The sequence below is a fragment of the Mobula hypostoma genome, chromosome 6 (assembly GCF_963921235.1).
Source record: "Mobula hypostoma chromosome 6, sMobHyp1.1, whole genome shotgun sequence".
NCBI lineage: Eukaryota > Metazoa > Chordata > Chondrichthyes > Myliobatiformes > Myliobatidae > Mobula > Mobula hypostoma.
In genome coordinates, this window is record NC_086102.1 from 139750674 (window position 1) to 139770234 (window position 19561).

A 19561-nucleotide genomic window follows, 5' to 3' on the forward strand; every position below is an offset into this window, starting at 1 on the left:
ATTCCAGTTTGTCCATTCTCTCCTTATAACTCAAGCTCCCCAGTCCAGCAATGTCCTTGTGAATCTTTTCTGCACCTCCACAGCCTAGTCATTTTCCTCCTGCAATATAGCCATCAGTACCTCACACAATATTACAGGTGTGGTCTAACCAATATCTTCATCAGCTGTAACATCTGAACTCTGCCCAGTGTGCCATAAGCCTTCCTCACCACTATGTCTGCCCTTGTTCCCACATTCAGTGAATCAAGTACCTTGTACATCAAGGTCCCTCTGTTTAACATTCCCCAGGGCCCTCCCATTCACCGTGTATGTCCGTTGCACTTGTGTGAGTTAAGTTTTGCATTAGTCCAATAGCCCATCAGTCTGTGGGGTTATTTAACGTTGTTATGTCAGACCAAAGAAACCCGTTATAACACTGCCTGATTTCTGGGACTTGTTTATCTATTATTTAAATACTGGGGTTTCACACTTTTATACTCAGCTTCTCTTTTCCCTGTCAGAATCCCTAAAGTATGAGCATCTCTTTATTTAGATTGTAAAGAGACTGCAGCTAATAAGACAATGAACCATTGTGTTTTAAAATTAAAATTTATTTGTTACTTTACAAGTCTATGACAATGTATTGAGGATATAAACCCAGATAAGTTGAGAGGGTGCCGCTTTCCAATTCAATAGAATTGAAACCAGCACAATGGCCAGAGAGAGGTCATTGGAAGAAAAAGCAATTCTGATCATTTATCGAGCAGGTAGCAGCAAAGAGAAATTGGATTTGAAATTACCGAACATGATGAGAAGCAGCTTTGGTATATACGGTAGTGAGTATCATGATCCAAATAAAATACGGAACAGAACTGAAAATCCTCCATTGCTTAGAGTGCAATTATGTCCCAATTTATTTTTAATCCTTTGCCAAATAATATCACTGAAAATAGAAAATCTGTTGCCAGTAAACTGAAATACAAGCTGTAACTGCTCAGCAGTTCAGGCTGCAATTGTGGAAAGAGTTAACATTTCAGTCCAGAGTCACTATCTGACCTGCTGACTGTTAACCCTGTTTCTTTCTCTGTTGATGCCCCCTGACCTGCTGTATCTTTGCAGCATTTTGCTTTTATTTCAGAATGAACTGGTAATTGTGCATCACCTAGTTCCTTACACTGTACCAATGTTCCGTTTACCCAGTAATTTTGTTGACTAAACATTGCAAGTAACTTTATAAAGACAGATGTACAGATGCAATTTAATTCTGAGATCACAATAATAAACAGGAGATTGTTGTTAAAATTGTGGCTTCCAAAGATAGCTGACTTTCATTTTCTTCTCATCATGAAGTGGTTCATTCAAGCAATTCTTTTTTAATTGTTTCTGCAGCGTAATGTAGGGAACGCAGCCTGAATGGTGTAGTATAATTCAGAAGCAGGACTCTCTGTAATTCAGTGAGATGATCTGTGGGTAACAAAAGAATAAACATTGTGTGTGTGATCTTCATAAAAAATCAAGATTGCTATAAATCAAATTGACGTGCACTAAGTTCAACACTTACAAAATTTTGGAGGAGCTCAGCAGATCAGGCAGCATCTATGGAAGGGAATAAACAGCCACCATTTTGGCTAAGGCCCTTCATCAGAACTCAGGTCTTGGCCTGTAATGTTGACTGCTTATTCCCCTCCATAGATGCTGCCTGACCTGCTGTGTTCCTCCAGCATTGTGTGTGTGTATGTGTGTGTGTGTGTGTGTGTGTGTGTCTGTCTGTCTGTCTGTCTGTCTGTGTGTTTCTGTGTCTGTACATTTTGCTCATGACTTCCAGCGTCTGCTTTGAACAATCGTGATTAAGTTGTAACAAACTCACATGAAAACTTCCATTTTCTACTACCAGAGAAAGAAACAAAACTTTGCCCTCCCTGCATGCTGTATGCCTTTTTTCCTAAATCTCATTGCCCTACACACCACACAAGAAAAGGAAAATATTAAGAGCAAAATAAATAACATACCATTTACCAGAAGCAAAATACTGTGGTTTTACAATTTTTAGATTAAAAGAAAATCAGAAAATGCTGGAAATACTCAGCAAGCTAGGCAGCATCTTGGTGGAGAAAAAGAGTTATTGTGTCAGTCGTTATCCTTCTATCAAAACTAAAGGCTCCTATGTATGGCAATCTTCTATGCAAAGCACGATTTATTCATTTTTAAGGCCAGTCGGCACAAGAAATTCTGAGACAAGACCATTAATCAGCACTTACACTGTTTGTCTCTCAACAGACACTACCTGATTTGCTGAATATTGTTAGAATTGCCTTTTATTGTACTTATTAGGATGAATAATTATGCTATTCAGAGAACAATGATATTTTTCATTGGTATCTCTTTAAACTTGCAACTCAGAAATTGTAGCTTAACTGCAGATTGGTCAGGCTGTTGACCACTCCAGAAAGAAGCAGGAGCAGAACGAGACCAGCCCATCAATTTGGAGATGAAAGAGACACTAACCTTACATTGACCTGAGCATTTAAGTTTCACACCAGCAGATATCACCTAACCTTGTGGTGTAAGTGCCATCAAAAATAATCACAAGATTATTAAGCAAAAGCTTTAACTATGAGAGAGTAATACAGAATGGAAACAGGCCCTTTCAAGTTCAAGTTCATGCCAGTCAATATACCCATCAAAGCTAATCCCATTTGCCTGCAATTGGCCTGTATCCCCCTAAACCTTTCCAATCCAAGTATTTTAGGCATTCTGAAAGTACTTGCCTTAACCATTCCTTCTGGCAGTTCATTCCATAGGTATTGACTACCATGAAGTGAAAAAGTTGCTCCTCCATTTAAATCTCTCCCCCTCTCACCTTAAACCTATGCCTTCCTCTGTGTAGGGTAATTAAGAAATAGAGGGCATCCACCCCATCTATGTACACATGATTTTATACACTTCTATTAAATAACTTCTCGTTCTCATGTGCTCTAATAAATAAAATCCTAATCTGCCAAACCTCTCTCAATAACTCAGTGCCTTAAGTCAATGCAGCACCCTCACAAATTTTTTCTGCTCTATTTCCAACATAATTACATCTTTCCTATAGTAGGGTGAACAAAACTGAACACACTACTCCATACGTAGCCTCCACAATATTTCGTACATCTGCAACATACCATATACTTGATACCCTAAGTGGTGAATGCCAACATGCCAACACACCTTTCAGTGAACCAAATACTTGTACTACAGGTCCCTCTGTTCTACAATACACCTCAGGCCGTGCTGTTCTCTGTGAAAGCCCTACCCTTGTTTATCTTCCCGATGTGTAACACGTCATACTTATACGATTCAATCTCAGTTTGCGATCCTTCGGCCAACTCCCTCTGCAAACTTTCACTATCACCCTTTAGCTCTACCTAGATCCCATGTGATTTAACTTCTTACAGCAGCCTACCCTGCGGAACTTTATCAAGGGCCTTACTAAAGTCCATATAAACTATGAGTATTGCCCTTTTCTCACCGACCATCTTGATTACCTCTTCACAAAACTAAATCAAGTTCATGAGGCATGATCTCCCGTTCACAAAGACATGCTGACTACCCCTAATCAAACTGTTTCTTTCCAAATGTATTATCCCTCAGAATTCTATCACAGATAGGCCGACTAGTGGGGCAGTCTACAACCAGCGGGTACAGCCTCAGCATACAGGCACATCCATTTAGAACAGAGATGAAAGAACATTTCTTTAGCCAGACGGTGATGAATCTATGGAATTCATTGCCTTAGGTGGCTGTGGAGGCTAAGTCATCGGTATATTTAAGCTGGAGGTTGATAGGTTCTTAATTAATCAGGGCATCAAAGACTACGAGGAGAAGGCAGGAGGATGGGGGTGAGACGGAAACTAAATCAGCCATGATGGAATGGGAGAGTAGACTTGATGGACAGAATGGCTTAATCCTGCTCATATGGTCTATTGTTCCCAGTATTTTTCTCTGTAGTCCTCCTTAAATCAGGGCAAAATACTAGTCATGCTGCAGTCCACTGGAATTTCACCCATGGCTAATGATGATGCAAATATCTAAGCTAGGGCTCCCACAATTCCCTTCTCTCGATTTCCCCAGTGTGCTTGGATATATTTGATTAGTCCCCTGAGATCTATCTACCTTTATGTGTTCTAAATGGCCTGCACCCCCTCTGCTGCAATGCAGATTGTCCCCATCAACTACCTCAAGTTCAAGTGTCTTTATGTCTTTCTCCATGATAAAAATAGGGAAGTGTTATTCATTGAGGATCTCACCCATCTCCTGTGGTTCAACACATAGAAGTCACTTTCATATTTGAAGGGCCTATTCTCTTCCTTTTTCTCAATATAAAATCTCTTTGCATTCTTCTTTATCTTGTGTCTGAAAGCTATCTTGCTTTGATCCTTTTGATGTTCTTCTTAAGTGTACTCCTGCATCTCCTATACTACTTCAGGGATTCCCAGTTGACTGTACCTGATGCATGCTTCCTTCTTTTCCCTGATCAATGATGAACATTTTGCTAACATTCATCTGACGTTATTTTACACCTACTCACAGGATGAAAATATCGTTCCCAATGCTGACATTTTATTGCATTGCCCTAATTGTCCCAGAATTGGCTAAGGACAGCTAATTTCCTTCCATGAGGGATATTAGTGAGGCAGAAAGATTTTTGATAACAATCTAGTAGGTTCATGGTTACTATCAGAGTGATTAATGGTTCATTTAATTCTAAATTTGTTTAATTACTTGAAACTAAATTCCCCTGTTACCATAGAGAGATTTGAACATCAGTCTCTTCATCAGCAGTTTCAAATTCTAATGCCTGTCCAGGATCTTAAGTATTCCTCACTAGCTAGTTTCAATGTACAGTACCTTAAAGTAAGTTGGCTAAAATTCTACTCTTGAAATTCTGTATAAGGATTAAGATGATACAACATTATGAAAGCCATTTGGCCCATAAAGCTCATACTGGCATTTTGTAGCCAATCATCTATTACCATTACTGTTACTATTATCAATCATCTACTACTATTACTATTGCCACCTTGTCAACCAGAAATTATTTCACCTCAGTGGAGGAACTGAATTTGACCAAAGGAGATAAAATGGGAGAATGAATAAATTGCAGGATGGAGACAGTTAAGTATAATTCCAGAGAGGGAAGGGACTGTGAGATATGTTTACAGGGTCAGTTAGGGAATGTTAACTGACCAAACAAGCTTTTCATCTTCCTAAATGTTTATGTGAACCTCCTTTGTTTCAGATCTTGTCAGAGGTATTAGCTGAATTTATACACTTTCTCTATATGAATTTTAAACTCATCGGTTACCTTGGCTCAGGTTCTGGTTCATTTTATAGCTTCTTTTCTTTAAACTTGGCAATGCATCATGATTTAAGCATAATCAAATTCTTAAAGAAATAAATCTCTTCAGACTGCTTGAGGCCCTTTTAAGAAAAAGGAGACGCCTTTTGAACTCATTCCAATTCTGAATAGCCATGGATAAGCGTTTAAAAGAAAGATAGTCATTTCAATAGGATAAAACCCCTACAAAGAGCAAAGTAGTTAATAGTTCTTCAGCTGTTGATGAGACTGATCTGTTTGATATGTCCTACTTCCACACAAATCTTCTGAGCCCTTGTCTGCACTCACCCTTTCTCTGCTTATCTCTACATCCACATCTACTATCTTTTATTGCATTAAGAAGGGTTGTAAGAGCCTTTTCTGATCCTCCTATGAAGAGGTTCCACATGCAAGGACAAAACAATATCAAATCGTCATCAAAAAAAAACCAAATGCTAAAAAATGATTGATATTGATTCCCCCTTCACACACAAGTAAACGAGAACCCTGCCAGACAATTGAAAATGTTGATGAGTATTCAGTGAACATACTACCATGCTTCCCTTCTCCATTTTTGTCAAGGACCAGCTCTCAAGATCAAATATTCTATTCAGAAAGATGAAAACACCAATAGTTGCTAAAGAAAACAATTAGAGAAGATTTTCAAGGATAGGATTTACTCTCATCTGGAAAAGCATGGACTGATGAGGAATTGTCAACATGCCCTTGTCTTGCAAATTTGGTTGAATTTTATTTTAAGGAGGTGATAAAGATTACTGAAGAGGCCAGGATGATGTATGCATAGACATTTGACAGAAATAATTTGCTGAGTTGTAGACAGTGAGAGAGTCTGTCGAAAGATAAAGCAGAGTAGAAATCAGCTGAAAATACGTGAGGAAAAGTGGCAGACAGAGTTTAATCTGGGCAAGTGTGAGGTGTTGCACTTTGGAAGGTCATGTGTAAAGTGTACAGTAAATAGCAGGACCCTTGAGAACATTGATGTGATGAGGTATCTTGGGATACAAGTCCATAGCTTCCTGAAAATGGCGACATAGTTGTATAGGGTGGCATAGAAGGCAAAGAATATACTTTTCTTCATTCATCTCAAGGTTTGTCAAGCTGCGATGCAGCTGTTTAAAGCTGTGGCTCGGCCACATTTTTGGAGTATTGTGTGCAGTCTGGTTACATTTTATAGGAAGGATGTGGCGGCCTTGGAGAGGGTGCACAAGAGTGCAGGATGTTACCTGAATTAGAGAGTTTTTGCTATAAGGAGAGGTTGTAGAAACTTGGATTGTTATCTCTAGGCCCTTGGAGGCTGAGGAGTGACCCGAAGAAGTGTATAAAATTGTGAGAGGCACTGATAGGTTAGATGTCAAATGCTAGCGGGGATAGGGTTAAGCTGAAAGAGAGGCAAGTTTTTTTTGAGGCAGAGAATAGTCGGTGCCTAGATTGTCGGACAGGGGAAGTGATGGAAACAGATATGAAAGCAATGTTTAGAAGGCATTAAGACAGTGCGGGAAGATGGGACTAGTTTAATTTGGCATCATTATCAGCAAAAGCATGTGCCAAAGAGCTTGTTTCTGTGCTGTACTGTTCTATGTTCCATATATGATTGTTCCAAACTAAAGTAGACTATATTTCCTTTAATCGTATTAAGGGACAGCATGCATATTTGTCTAGGATATCATTGCAGTCTGGCAAAGTACTACTTAATCTGCTCGTACATCCTAATGGACGGAATTTTTCACATTACATAATTAAGCCCATTGAAGAATTGTTTTTGGGTAGCACAAGAGGGGTCCACTAGATAGAACTAGCAAGCCCCTACACTGTTCTATTTTAACACAGTCCTGAGATTGTTACGTATTTTAATAAGGTGATCAAAATTATTAAAGATTCAAGTTGTTCAAAAACAGCAAAAAATGAAATTATTTCTGGTGAGTCATATTCATGGGGAAAAATTTAGGCAAGTTTGATTGTAAGTTAGGAAAGAACTGCTCCCTTATTAAACTAGTAAATAAAGGTATTTAATACTTGGTTTAAAGAGATTTAGAACAGGAATATTGGCAATTAATATAATAATTATTTTCAATACTGAATTTCACAAAAGCTCTTGTGTTCAATACATGTGCAGCATTACATAAAACCAAGGATTTATTGCTGGTGAACTGCATTTCTCTTTCCTAATTTCCAGATTTAGAAAAAAAAAGGAATTTCTTATGACTCAGTTTTCCCTTTGACAGGTCTACAAGGAGCCATAATAAGTGGGCTGCATGTTCTCTGGTGATTACCATATCCGTTGAAGCTTTGGTATTTTTTTCCTTAAAGATAATGCGTCGGTGACTCCAGCCATGATAACAAATGAATCAGAAATCACTCAAGGTACAAATACCAGCTTTATGTCATAAAGGAAGAATTTTAATTTGTGTCAGTCTGTGGAATTGGAAGCAGGCAGAGTTTAAAAAGTACTGTAGGGGTCATCTTGCAGGTCTCATCAGTTCTGCAATAACCTCAGCATGCCGGCTATTGCCTCCAGAGAGATGAGATGGCAATCTTAACATGCTAATCAGCATGACAGATCAGATAAAACAACACTTTGTGGGTTTGCTCGTTTATAGCAAGTTATGGCAAGTTGCACAGCCATCGTGAAGACTGAAGGATCATCAAGAAAATCAGCTGCTGCTGCTGCTGCTTTTTCTGAATCGTCCTGTGGAACTGACTCCTGTATTCTATGCCCATGGTAATAAAGGCAACCATGTGTTATGCCTTCTTTAGCACTGTATCTATTTGCATTGCCATTGTCAGGGAGGTATAGACTTGGACCACAAGATCCCTCGGTACATCATTGCTATTAAGGGTCCTGTCATTATCTGTATACTTTCCCCTTAGATTTCATCTCCCAAAATGCAACACCTCACACTTTCCCAGATTAAACTCTATCTGCCCTTTTTCCATCCACGGATATATGAACTTCTTTCCTGTTTTTATGTCATTTTTATGTCATTAACCAACGATCTTACCAACCAGCCTATCTATATTTTTGTTGAAATCACTTAAATTTATTACAAATAAAGGTCCCAGCACTGATCCCTGTAAAACCTCACTGGTCACTGACCACATCCAGAATTATACATTATTTCCACCTCTATTTTCTATTGGCAGGCCAATTCTGAATCAAGGCTACCAATTCACTATGAAAACCATGCATGGTAATCTTCCTGATCAGCTTGTCATGATGGACTTTGTCAAACACTTAACTAAAGCCTACGTAAATGACATTCACCATCAGCACAGGTGCACCATAAGGCTGTGTGCTTATCCCCCTGCTCTACTCACCTTATACTCATGACTGTGAGACTAAGTACAGCTCCAATGTCATCCTTCAGTTGGAACACAAAAATATTTACAACCAAGCATGACAAAGTTAGCTCCCATTATGGATCCTTTAAAGCCGGCAAAGTACTGGACAAGGGAAAGGACTCGGAGGATAAATAGTAAGACCAGTGTGGGGTATTCTAATATGCTAGGGCATTTTGAGATCAAGATGGAGATGTTATTGAGTCTGTTAAAGACTATTGAAGTGGATAAATTCCCAGGATCTGATGGAATCTATTTCAGGTTATTGAGAGAGGCAAGGAAGATGATTGCTGGAGCTTTGACCTGAGGTCTTTGTATTCTCTCTAGCTACAGCTGAGATCCCTGAAGACTGGACAGTAGCCAATGTTGTTCCTTAATTTAAGAAGGGAAGAAAGAATAATCTGCAGTGAGATCCAACAGACAAGAAGGGGGATCTGCAATGCTCCATAGAGAGCAAGGCACCTGATGAAGCAGAGAAATCATGGTCATCCACTGCAACCGAGGAAAACCCCAGTTGTGACAACTACTCATACCACTGGACCTAGACTTCTGAGGTCGAGAGAGTGGAACAGTTTTTCTACTGGAAAAATTCTGCACAAGTTTCTTGTCATCAATGGATACAATGGAAAGCCACCATTTCCGCACAGAAGAGCAAAAACGGAATAATCATCCTTCCAAGTCATAGACCTTCCTAACTTGGGATTTAATCCCTCTTCACTCAGCTGTGCAGGGTCAAAATACTCAAGTTACTGATCAAAAAAGCCTGTGAATGGACCTTTAATACATGAACGGGAGCTTTTTAATGTAGTTTGCAATCGCCTTTAAGGCCACTTGAGAGAACACAATGAATGATCTACTTGCAGCCATACCAACACTTCATAAATAATTTAAAAAAAACATGTTGAACAACATTGAACTAACCTCCTAAGCAGTTCAGTTACTCTGTGGTAGAGACTCTCGGCATTTTGCTGATTCTTGACGTCTTAAGCACCAGCCATAAATGGTTTTCGTCTTACACCACTAAGTGCAAACTTTGTTTTGAATGTAAGTGGTCAAGAGGGCACATATCACCCAGTTATGTATATTTATTAAAATGAAACAGTCAACTGGACAACCATTATTGGGTTTGATATAATCTAATCTATATAAAGTGGCAACCACTGACAGTGGCAGGTTATAAATTGTGTCACTTTCATCACACATTGAATGATAATAACTGAAAAAAACTATCGTGGAATCCTTTGAATTGCTAGAATAAAAGTGCAAAATGTATCATTTTGTGTGCTTTGCTTGGAATTCCAGCATCTGCAGATGTTCTCTTGTTTGTGAAATGTAGCACTGAGGTCTTATTTTGATGCTATTTTTCTCAAACCTGATCTCTTCCCTGACCTTCCTGTATGATGTAACTAAGACCCATCTCTATCCAAACCTTTGTTTAGCTTTAGATTCCTGTTCTGGCAGAAGCATTCCCATCTTTATCCAATTATTCAGCAAAGTTTTATTTTTGCATTAGCTTTGCTCCTTATTCTAATTTTATCAGTGCTTTTGTCCACAGACCCTGGCCTAGGTTACAACTGAAGGTTATTGTTTAAACTAAAAATATCCTATTGCCAACTTTCATATTATTGAATTTTCTTCTTCTGTGCTATGTGTTAGCCTTCCCTCTGATATTCACCATGTATCATTGTGTCTTTTTAGTAAGCCTGCACCTAACGTTCAACTTGATTTAGGAAATCTTTGTTCTCCTAATTAATGGTTACACCTTGTTAAAAATCCTTACCTTGAAATGGTTAAACTGAAACTGATTTCAGCATTGATATCAACCGCTGCTTGAAAGTTGGTATGGTGTGAAAGGTTTTTAATATGATGAGAAAATCAGGGGAATTTGCAATCCGCCGTAGCTCTGTTGGATCTACATTCTTAGCTCCGATTGCAATGGGGACAATATGAGCTTGCTTTATTCTGTCTACTGCTGGGTTAATATCATCCATGGACCTCCCGGCAGTAATAAGTACCAGAATCTGCTTAGCATCTTGCCTGCTGCCAGCAGATGTGGTAAAGATATTTCTTGAGACATACTCTAGTGCAGCACCAGTGTTGAGGACTCTTCCTGCTTTACGTCGAATCTGTGTTGTTGCAGCCAAAACTTCATCCTTGCTTGAATACGTATTGAATGCAAATTCAGTTTTTCCATCAGAACTGTACTGTACCACGGCAACTTGGTCTTTGTCAGGTCCAATGTCAAGATCCTGAATTACTTTAATAAGAAATTGACGGATGAGAGGAAATGCTTTGCCCATTTCAATGGTGCCATCAATTAGGAAGACAATATCTTGCCTCATAGCTGCAGGATGTAAACATAAATATACCAGATGATCATACATAAATTTAACAGAAAGTCCAAACCAAGTCACAATGTTACAAAGAAAATTTCAGCATTACCCATTGTTATCCAGCCTGCTTTACTTATGAATTCTCCTCCAAAATCTGGCTGTTATAGCAGTTCCTGAATGTCTAGTGAGCATGTTCATCCCTGGATGTACCTCTACAGCATTTCATTGCAAGCTGCATATTATGGAAGTGAGTGAGAAAAGTTCAAAAGTACATTTTTAATATTGCTTTCTTAGTTCATAAAATTATTTCTTTGGAGTTGGCCAATATTAGTGATATCATCTAGGATCTTAAAATATAAGATATCCCCTGACAGACTCAAAACTGTTTAGCTAGAAAGAGACTGACAGAAGTGAGCTCAGAGAGTAATGAATCTGGAGCAATTCATGCTTGGCCCTTATGACTCACTGCAAGTGAAGCTATCAACTGCCATTCATACTATTTGATGTCAATGGAACAGAATGTATCAAGTGACCACCACTGGCATCTGATGCGTTGAGCACATTTCACACTGGCAACCAAGGCACTTCCTCTAAAACTATCACAAGAACTTCTAAGACCCAATGATACAAAATGGAAGAGAATGTTTTCTGGCTTAGTGATTAGCAACTATATTCAATCTGGTCCATGCATAATGTACGATACTTTTAAACAATGCAATAATTTAGTTAGTTAATATATGGAGTAATTTTCTGAACTAATTTACCAACTAACTTCAGAAGAAATTAACAACGTAATGCAACAATTTGTTTAATTAATATATGAAATTATTACCTGAACTAATTTACAAACTGTGTTATACATCCACATTAGTTGACTCAATGCAGTCAAGGAATAAGCCAGATCAGATAAATAAGATGTATTTCTTTCTCTGAATGACATTACTGAACCTGAAGGAATTTTGCTGCAACCCAGCAATTTCATTGTTACCACTTTTGTCATTGTTTTGATGTATTCCTAATTATTTGAAAATTTACCATCTTCTGTAATGGGATTTGAACTCATACTGTATCTCTGAAATAAAGATTCAAATCCTTGGATGCAAATCTTTAACTTTAACCACAATGCCACTGTGCTCTTATAATACAGTAATAATTAAAGTGCAAAACTGAATTTGTGTACCTTCAGCACCAGTAACTTCTACTTCTTCCTGAATTAGAGCTTCTTCGTTAATGGTTGTTGACTCACTGACAGACAAAGTTGGAGAAGTCATTGTTGACAATGGTGTCATCACCCATTCATGTACATTTAGCAAATTTTGGAACTCCTTTATACTGAAGACCAAACTGGGATTGGTAGCAATTTCATTCAGCTGTGCAGGGCTGGCATTCCTGACTCCAACTGCAAAGGTTGATATGGTAGCTCGCTTGAGTGCATCTGCATATGGCTTAATAGCATCTGACGATCTACCACCAGTGAACACCACAAGAAATTGGGGAACTCCTTGCTCTTTTCTGCTTCCTGCATGTTCGCTGAAGAGGTTCTTTAAAACAAAGTCCAATGCTGCACCAGTATTAAGTATGGGGCCCCCTTTCAGTCTGATTCCTTTGACATGACTCAGAATTTCTGCTTTCGTTGAGTATGTATTAAGGTAGAACTCAGTTTTGATATTGTGACTGAATTGTGCCAGACCTACCCTTACTTTGGCACTTCCAATATCAAGATTCTCGATTATACTGCTAATAAATTCATGCACGAGAAATAAATTTGCGCTCCCAACATTGTCTGAGCCATCGATAAGGAATACAATATCTCTCTTGTTCACTTCATCAGGCAAAACTGAAAAAGAATACAAAGTGTAAGTCACAGCAGATCATACAAAATGGAACACAATATTCAGGAAAATCTACTTTCACCATTAATAAACTCTATGCAAAGGTGCTTACAGCATAACACATTCAACATGATCAGAAATATACTCTAGAAGCCATAGAACCCTTATCTGTTAGTTTCCAAGTGTCTATCCCACAATAAAAGAAAACTGAAATAAATAGACAAGGTTAAGTCAACAGCCTTGAAATATGTTTCATCAATGAAGTGGTTCATAGCATTATCAGGAAGCCTGCAATCTTAGTGAATCTACGTGGTCTTCTACTCTAGCAGAAGGAAATGTGCTTTCCTGATGTACAAAACATCTGCAAACTTTCTGCTGTTCCATAGCTATGAAACATTATTATCCAACTGACAGTTTTGAAAATTATACAGATGTGTCCTCCACAGAAAAAAGGACAAATATAATCTAAATGATTACTGCTCTTTGTCTACTTTCAATCAGCAGCAGAGATATGGAAAATGCTGTTGACAATACTATCTAGGGGCTTGATATACTGGAACTGTTTCCTTGACAGCAGATTCAGGGGTTACTAAGGAGGTTTATAAAATCATGAGGAGCATAGATAAGCTGGATGGTCACACTTTTCCCTAGGAATAGTAGAATCTAAAACTGGACAACGTAGATTAAAGGCGAGACAGGAACAATTTAAAGAGGCCTTGAGAGGTAAGATTTTCACATAGAGCTGGATATATATTTTAAAAGCTGCCAGAGGAAATTGTAGAGGCTACTATGTTACTATGTTTAAAATATATTTTGAATAGAAAGCTTTAGGTGGATATGAGACAAATGCAGGCAAATGAGACTAGCTCAGGAAGGTCCCATGGTTATCATAGACGAATTAGACAATAGAGCCTGCTTCTGTGCTGTACTACTCTTATGGTTCTACGACACTTATCAATAATCTATGATGAATGTGCAGGTCAGGTTTCACCCAGCTTCAGACTTTATCACAGCTTTGGTCAGAACTTTGACCAACCAAGTTCCTTTATTTAGAGTGTGGAACAGACCCTTCAGACCCAATAAGCTTCAGTCCATCAATCCATCTATTTAACACTAGCCTAATCACAGGAAAATTTACATTGACCAATTAACCTTCTAACCGGTACATCTTTACAGTGTGGGAGGAAACTCACATGGTCACGGGGAGAACATACAAACATCGGAAATGAACTCTGATCTCCAATGGCCTGAATGGTAGTAATGTTGGGCTATCCACTACGCTACCATGGCACCCAAGGTTAAATTCCAAATGTGAGATAAAAGCCATTTGACTGGTGTGAATCAATGTGCCCTGACATTCTGAAGTCAATGGACATAAAGAAAATAAAAATCCAGTGGTCTGATTCATACCTCCCCCAAAAGCAGATTGTTGTGATCATTCAAGATTAATCAAATGAATTTCTCAGGGCATTGTCTTAGCCCCAAATCTACTTGTATGTTGAATTAATGCACTTACTTGTATCATTATGTCAAAAGCAGGATGTAATGTGAAGGGTTAACTTACTTGCCGGTCGAAGGCTGCTTCCGTCGTTCTGGTCGTTGATTGGCCCATTCAAAGGATGCAGCAGCTAGGGGCTCAATTCAGGCTGAGGCTGCGACCAGCACTGAAGAACCATTTGGAAGTGTGTTGCACATATAGGAGGGCCCACGCGCACACTTAGCTAAGCACCTTTCTGTCGAATGTTTCGTTTTGTAGTTGTGTAACTTGGGGAGATTTAATAAAATACCTGTTGAGTTTGAAGTGTTACTGAATGTTTATAGTCATAAATTTTGCAACTCAGGGTGCCTTAGATGAGTACTTGTTTGACTTTGTTGTTTGGTCAAGTGTTTTCCTGTTTGTCTGTAAATAAATGGTTAATGTTCTTACTCGTAATGTGTCTTTTGTCCCACTTACCAAATCCATGAACCTGCTTCCCCATAACACAGGGATGCTCAGTAATGATTGTAAAAAAAAGCTTATTTTCATTCTCAGGTCTTCAGCAAATGAGGCAGTGTACACATGCATACCGAAAGACCAGAAACAGGTAAGATGTGATAAACGGCAGGTTGCATTTAGTCATAGTCATACTTTATTGATCCTGAGGGAAATTGGTTTTCGTTACAGTTGCACCATAAATAATTAAATAGTAATAAAACCATAAATAATTAAATAGTGATATGTAAATTATGCCAGGAAATAAGTCCAGGACCAGCCTATTGGCTCAGGGTGTCTGACCCGCCAAGGGAGGAGTTGTAAAGTTTGATGGCCACAGGCAGGAATGACTTCCTATGACGCTCAGTGTTGCATCTCAGTGGAATGAGTCTCTGGCTGAATGTACTCCTGTGCCCAACCAGTCCGTTATGTAGTGGGTGGGAGACATTGTCCAAGATGGCATGCAAATTGGACAGCATCCTCTTTTCAGACACCACCATCAGAGAGTCCAGTTCCATCCCCACAACATCACTGGCCTTACGAATGAGTTTGTTGATTCTCTTGGTGTCTGCTACCCTCAGCCTGCTGCCCCAGCACACAACAGCAAACATGATAGCACTGGCCACCACAGACTTATAGAATATCCTCATCATCGTCTGACAGATGTTAAAGCACCTCAGTCTCCTCAAGAAATAGTGACACCTCTGACCCTTCTTGTAGACAGCCTCAGTGTTCTTTGTCCAGTCCAGTTTATTGTCAATTCGTATCCCAGGTATTTGTAATCCTCCACCATGTCCACACTGACCCCCGGATGGAAACAGGGGTCACCGGTGCCTTAGCCCTCCTCAGGTCTACCACCAGCTCTTTAGTCTTTTTCACATTAAGCTGCGGATAATTCTGCTCACATCATGTGACAAAGTTTCCTACCGTAGCCCTGTACTCAGCCTCATCTCCCTTGCTGATGCATCCAACTATGTCAGAGTCATCAGAAACCTTCTGAAGGTGACAAGACTCTGCGCAGTAGTTGAAGTCCAAGGTGTAAATGGTGAAGAGAAAGGGAGACAAGACAGTCCCCTGTGGAGCCCTAGTGCTGCTGATCACTTTGTCGGACACACAGTGTTGCAAGCACACGTACTGTGGTCTGCCAGTCAGGTAATCAAGAATTCATGACACCAGGAAAGCATCCACCTGCATTGCTGTCAGCTTCTCCCCCAGCAGAGCTGGGTGGATGGTGTTGAATGCACTGGAGAAGTCAAAAAACATGACCCTCACAGTGCTCGCTGGCTTGTCCAGGTGGGTGTAGACATGGTTCAGCAGGTAGACGATGGCTTCCTCAACTCCTAGTCGGGGCTGGTAGGCGAACTGGAGGGGATCTAAGTGTGGCCTAACCATAGGCCGGAGCAGCTCCAGAACAAGTCTCTCCAGGGTCTTCATGAGGTGGGAGGTCAATGCCACCGGTCCGTAGGCATTGAGGCCGCTGGGGCGCGGTGTCTTCGGCACAAGAATTGGCAAAGAATGACCACCCCTATCAAGAGTATCTGACCATTTATCTTCAATCCTTTCATTAAGCTCTAAGGAAGACCGAAGCCAGGGTCAACCCATGTAAAGCTGTGGGGCCTGATAACATACCTGGTTGGGTGCTGAGGGATTGGAGTCCTGTTAACTGAGGTCCTAACAGACATCTTCAACATCTCTCTAGAACAGTTCACTAATCCCTCGGTCTTCAGGGTGACCACCATCATCCTGATGCCCAAGAGTGCGACAGTAACCTGCCTCATCTACTACCATTCAGTTGCATTCACCTCAATAAAATGCAGAGCTTTGAGCAGCTGGTTATCGATGATATTAAATCCCATCTTCAAGCAACATTGGACCTTCTCCAGCTCACTTATCAGTCACATCCGTCCCCTGATGATGCCATATCCTCTGCACTCCATTCTGGCCAGTTCCACCTGGGAAATGGTGCCTCATATGCCAGGATACATTCTATTGACTTCAGCTCGGCCTCTAATACAATTGTCCCTCAGAGACTGGTGGTAAACAGTCCTTACTGGGTCTCAACACCTCCCTCTATAACTGGATCTTGCACTTCTTAACAGAAGGGCACAGTCAGTCTGTGTTGGCAGAAAAATCTCTAGGAAGACTTTAGGAAGATGCAGGCTGACCACTCCTCAAAGCATATACACAGCTCCTCTGTGGAGAGAGTTAGGAGCACTAAGCTTCTGAGACTGCTCATAACGGACGATTACACCTGATCACTCAGCATCACCTCTTTGGTCATGAAAACACAGCAGTGTCTCCACTTCCTGAGGAGATTGAGGTGAGTGAGGCCAATTTTAACTAGTTTTTACAGGAGCACCCTACCATTTGGTATAGGGATTGCAAGACATTTGACCGCAAGTCCCTACAAAGGACTGCGCGTACTGATGAGGGGTCTCTTCCACCTATTAAAAGTATATATCAGGAATACTGCATACATAGGGCCTTTGGCATTGTCAATGATCATTCCTATCCATCCTACAGTCTCTTTGACCTCCCCCCCACCCCACCATGAGGCAGGAGATACCTTAGCATTAGTTCAAGAACTGTTAGGATGGAAAACAGCATCTTCCTCTAGGCTCTAAGACTACTGAACTCCCTGCCATGACCCAGGTCTCATCACATAAAAAGCACCAGTAGTGTTAAACTATTTACTTTTAAACTTGTATTGTAAATGCACAGCTTTGTTTGTCAATTTATTTATGGTAATATTATTTAGTGTGTTATGTGTGTGAGTTATATGTACTGTGTTTTGCACCTTGGTCTGGAGGAACACTGTTTCATTTGGGGGTATATACACGTACAATTGAATGACAGTAATCTGAACTTGAACTTAAGTCTCCCAATACCAATATTCTGCAGATCATCGTTAACCAGAAACTCAGCTGAGTCAAGGCACCTAATATGATGATTACAAGAGCAGGTCAGAGACTAGGAACTCTGCAGTGAATGACCCATGCTCCGATGCCCCTATCCACCATCTACAAAGCACAGGTCAGGACGCTGGTGGAATACCTTCTGCCAGCCTGGATGAGTGCGACTCTGACAAGAACGTAGAATCTCAACACCAAGCAGGAGTTTCAGTGGAGATGATGTAGGCATCCTCGGAGGTGACCTTGAGCAGGTCTAGAAGTATTGAATTTGGATTCTACCCTTTCTTTATGGAGAGTCAATGGCACCTAACGGTGACTCCTTTACTCGCATCTTCAGAAACAGCTCTATTTCTATCTTTAATATCTCTACTTTTCCCTTTAAGGGTTTTTTTGAAGACGCTGACCTGGAGTTACACGCTGACTTTGGTTCTTTGTGGGAATGGGACCCGCTGTCAGGGTTTCACGGCTAGCCATTATTCGATATGCCAGGGATGCAGCCTAGATGATTTTGGAGTTCCGGGATCTTGTGGCTCGGGAGATGGGCGGACCAAAGGTGCCTCTGCAGGAATCAGGTGTGTTGTGGGAGACAGAAGATCGAAAGCAGCGAGCTAGCTACAGGCTATGTGCCCAGAGACCCGAGTTCTTTAGGCACAGAGCTTGGAAAAAAGCTACGCAATGGACTTTTAACATCGTGAATCAGCGAGCTGTTTGTTGTCTCCTCTTTCTCTTGCTGTGAAATGGAGATACCTCTTTTTCCCTTATTAGGGAGAGAGAGTGCCTGTGGTATGTCGAATACCAAGTGAATGAGTGGTCTTTGGAGTACTGCAAGTCTGTGCCTTTGATGATGCATTGCTGCACGCTTGAGTGCTCGGTGGTGGGTGCCAATGCTTTTTTTTGCTGGTGTGGGAGGGAGAACCGTTGCTTTGCTGCTGTATACGGGTGGGAGCGGGGAGCTGGGGGTGGCTTTGGGGTTCTAATATTGAAACTGTCATTCATTCTTTGGGGGCACTCCTCTGTTTTTCATGGATGTATATTGTATGCATTTCTCTGACATTAAATGTATTTTTGAAACCTTTGAAACTGGAAAGAGAGAGAACCTATGGAGTGACAGTGGCAAAATCAATAAAGCTCTCATTCTGATAGAGAACCTCAGGTTCATATACTGTGGATCCATTTTCACTCACAAGGGGCAATATCCCATCAGACTATTTACTCCACTAGAGGTAAAGGGATTGATTATTGATAGACTAAAGTCTCCTTTGAACGTATTAGTGCAGATGTTAGCTGGAATTTGTTTGTGCTAAAATATAATCTGAGACTCCATGCTTTGGATTTTGTGTTACGTTTGGGTTCACAAGTGTTGAAAAGGAGTGAGTCAGCACCACTTTGACACTGGAAGGAGTGGTCTCCCAATGCCATGCAAACCTGCTGCAAGTCTGTTGAAAGGTTCCTCCCACAAACTTTGTAACACTGAGGTCTTAGCTACCTCAAAGTAGAAAGACACATGGGTCGGGTTAGGATGAAGAAAGTGAGACATGAGGGGGTGCAAGATTACACCAGCTGGAGTCAGTAAATTTGAAGAGATCACAGGCTAAGAGGCAAATAGCAATGAAAAGATTAGGATTAGAATTTACATCCATCTTCAGTGGCTTCAGCACCTCTGTTGGCCATAGACTTTACTGTGGCTATTCCAGTAACTGCTATGGAGCGAGATGTAACCGTTGCTCACTGTACCCCCCCCCTCCCAATTCATTGGTGTGGGTACTGGTCATATGCCACCTTCTCTTGTTAAGGACAGAATTGTATCTGACTGCCAC

At 40.4% G+C, this 19561-nt stretch overlaps 1 protein-coding gene across 1 annotated transcript in view; it reads right to left on the reverse strand.

Annotated features, from left to right (window-relative positions):
• Positions 1-582: 582 nt before the first annotated feature.
• Positions 583-19561, reverse strand: part of LOC134348766 (collagen alpha-3(VI) chain-like) — a 118699-nt gene continuing 99720 nt past the window's right edge. The window contains exons 18-20 of the mRNA XM_063052569.1: positions 12209-12865; positions 10476-11039; positions 583-1443 (exon numbers count right to left, since the gene is read on the reverse strand). Of these exons, the coding sequence (XP_062908639.1) occupies positions 10486-11039; positions 12209-12865 (1211 nt within the window). The 3' untranslated portion in view covers positions 583-1443; positions 10476-10485. The remainder of the gene's footprint in view (positions 1444-10475; positions 11040-12208; positions 12866-19561) is intronic.